The sequence below is a fragment of the Merops nubicus genome, unplaced genomic scaffold (assembly GCF_000691845.1).
Source record: "Merops nubicus isolate BGI_N331 unplaced genomic scaffold, ASM69184v1 scaffold31145, whole genome shotgun sequence".
NCBI lineage: Eukaryota > Metazoa > Chordata > Aves > Coraciiformes > Meropidae > Merops > Merops nubicus.
Genome location: NW_008612140.1, coordinates 1,448 through 4,125, shown reverse-complemented (window position 1 = coordinate 4,125; position 2,678 = coordinate 1,448). Strand labels below are relative to the sequence as shown.

Genomic DNA, 2,678 nt, shown 5'->3' with positions numbered 1-2,678 from the left:
GAGCTGCTGCTGCTGCTGCTGCTGCTGCTGGAGCTCTCCGGCACCTTGGTGGCCACGGGTGCTTTGCTGTGAGCCCCTCTGGCCGTGGCTGCTGTGCCCTGGTCGGGTTTCCCCGGAGCGGGCAGTTTGTGCCCAGCCTTGGCCGGAGCTGCGGACGCAGCGTTGGGCTGCTGCTTGTTTGTGAGCACAGTCCTGCTGGCAGCAGAGGGCCCCGGAGCTCTGCCCGCCGGGGCAGCGCCTTTCCTGGGAGAGGACAGGGAGTTGGCAGCTTTGCCGCTTGCTGCAGCGGGTGTCACCTGCAAGAAACCAAAGAAATCAGAAGCCTGTGGACAGATGAGGGGCTAAACTGGACACGACACACCTTAAACAGCCATCTGGCAGCTGGGCGAGCCATTGAGCTCTTTAGGGAAGCATGCAGGGGACAGATATCCAAAAGAAGGCCTACGCCAGCAGAGGGTCATTTAAACACGAATTCCACCCCAGCCTACAATTCACCACATGCCAACGAGTCTGGGACAGTCCTGGCCTCAGAGTCCTGTCAGCCTCCAAGGCCAAGAGAAGCCTCTTACCGTAACTGTGCCTCTTCCAGCTGCTGTCTCCTCCTCTGATGAGGAGTCGTCATCTCCGCTGCTCTCCACGTCCGCTGCCGAGTTGGTGGCCAGGGGCAGGCTGGCTGCTGCACAGGAGAACCAGAGACCCCTGTGAGCCTGGCTCCCTCATCCAGACAGCCTCTGGTCTGCAGGAAGGCCCCGGCAGGCAGAGCATGGTCCCATCCCCACACCCGTGCCAACAGAACCACTGCTGTCCTTGTGACAGGCAAGTGCTTCAGTCCTCCACCCCAGCACCGAGAGAAGGAACCTGCCAAGATCTGCACGTTTCCAAGGGCTGGTCTACAGCAGATGAGACCGAGCCACAGCATATTGGACGTGAGTTTTTGTCAGACTGTGCAAGCCAATGCCTCCTACAGCAGCTGCACCAGGGATCTAGCCCCACCTCAGAGGCCAGTGGCTTTCCAGACCACCTAACAAGCCCTTCCTTCATCCACGAAGCTGCCCTGCCTTTGCTGGTCCAACAGACACATGGCACCTACTAGTAGGTGCTCCACAGTGAGCAGCGTTAGGCTCCCAAGGCTTCAGCCAAGAGACAACACCCATCCCTTCCAAATGAATCACAGCAGGCTTTTTCTAGCTTCAGCAGACATCTGTACTCCACAGAAACTCCACATGAGAAGGGGGTGCTAAATTAGTTGTCCTATTTTTCTAAGAGCACAAGGGAATAGCCATCACTTCACAAGCATTTCCTCTAGCCAAACAAGTCAGGCTGCTCCTACACAACCCCCCCCCAGTCCTACTCTTGTCAATGCCAGAGAGATGAAAGGCTCCTACTGTTTGCAGCTTTTGCCTTCTCTTTCTCATCCTCTTCTTTCTCTGAGCTCTCAGAGCTGCTCACAGGATCAGGAACTCTGATCTTCTCTGGGATCGCCGACTCCTCCTCACTCACTTTTCTTCTCCTGGAATTCGACGGAGTTCTGAGGGAACAGAATTTGTGTTAAAATAGGAAAAAAATCTGGAACAAACTGGAATACAATTATTTATCTACTTTCAGGTCAGACTCCAGCCTAGGGACACACAAACTCACTCCTCCACAGCTCCTATGGGGGTGGGAGAAATATTTCTCTGGCCTGCCAGGGACATCTCCCGTCCTCCTCAGGCAACTCCTGAGAGCACCATATCCCTGCAATAATCAGTGGAAACACTTAACACAGACATTTTTTGTGCCCCAGGCAGAATCTTTCTCAAGTTAGAAGAGAAGTAAAAATGTACATGAATGTACATGGTCAGCCTGGTGCTCATGACACAGCAAAGGCATCCTACAGACCAAAGTCTGTCTGCAGGAGGCACGTACAGCCAGAGAGGCAGAAGCGATCCCTGAGCAGGTCTTGGTGTTCCACAAGGCCAGGAGAAGTCAATCTAAAGGCTGCAAAAGCCACCTGAACTTGAGCTTACAGGCCAGATGGACAGAAAAATCAGGTTGCAGAGAGATTCCAGAGAGGAAGTGGCTGGAACTACAGAAGATGCATTGAAAGAAGGGGAGGAAGTGGCCACAGACAAGCACTAAATACTTAAGATGTTCAGTTGGGTTAAAACATTAAGCTGGAGGAAAAAAAAAAATGTCTCCAGGCTCTGAATCCTACCTGTTATCAGCAGAAGAGCTGTGGCTAAAGTTATCATTAATTTTCAAATGAGAACAGAGGCAACACACTCATTTATTATGAGGAGAACACTGGCTAGGCACACATCTGTGTGTGACTCACGCACGTGGTGCCTCCCAGGATTGTAAAAGCACCAGGACACCCCCAGTGATCAGAGGTGAAAGAGAACTCGTTTTTGTGCCACTTCAGCTTATTCTATTTCTTCATCCAAATTAAAAACAAGGTAGTTTAAGAATCTGGCCAGTAAAGAGTGTGCTTATTCTGAGTGTTTCAGTAGCACAGCCGTGACAGCAAGTTCACTGCAAGCAGGCCAAGCCAAAGGTGCATTTGCTGTTACAAAGTCCTGTGACCTGCTATAAAAATCTCTTTAATAAATTAACCAGGGAAACCCCACGGGCAGCTAGGACACCCCAACACCGTCCTGACACAGTGGCAGCCAACAGCACCCCACTAACTGCAGGGAGAG

At 52.2% G+C, this 2,678-nt stretch overlaps 1 protein-coding gene across 1 annotated transcript in view; it reads right to left on the bottom strand.

The window, feature by feature from the left end:
• The window catches only part of TCOF1 (Treacher Collins-Franceschetti syndrome 1), a gene marked incomplete at its 5' end in the record, with an annotated part of 16,937 nt that overhangs the window by 12,970 nt on the left and 1,289 nt on the right, over positions 1-2,678 (bottom strand). Inside the window, 3 exons of the mRNA XM_008941464.1 lie at positions 1-296; positions 570-676; positions 1,386-1,528. The exon at positions 1-296 is cut by the window's left edge and continues 47 nt beyond it. Of these exons, the coding sequence (XP_008939712.1) occupies positions 1-296; positions 570-676; positions 1,386-1,528 (546 nt within the window). The remainder of the gene's footprint in view (positions 297-569; positions 677-1,385; positions 1,529-2,678) is intronic.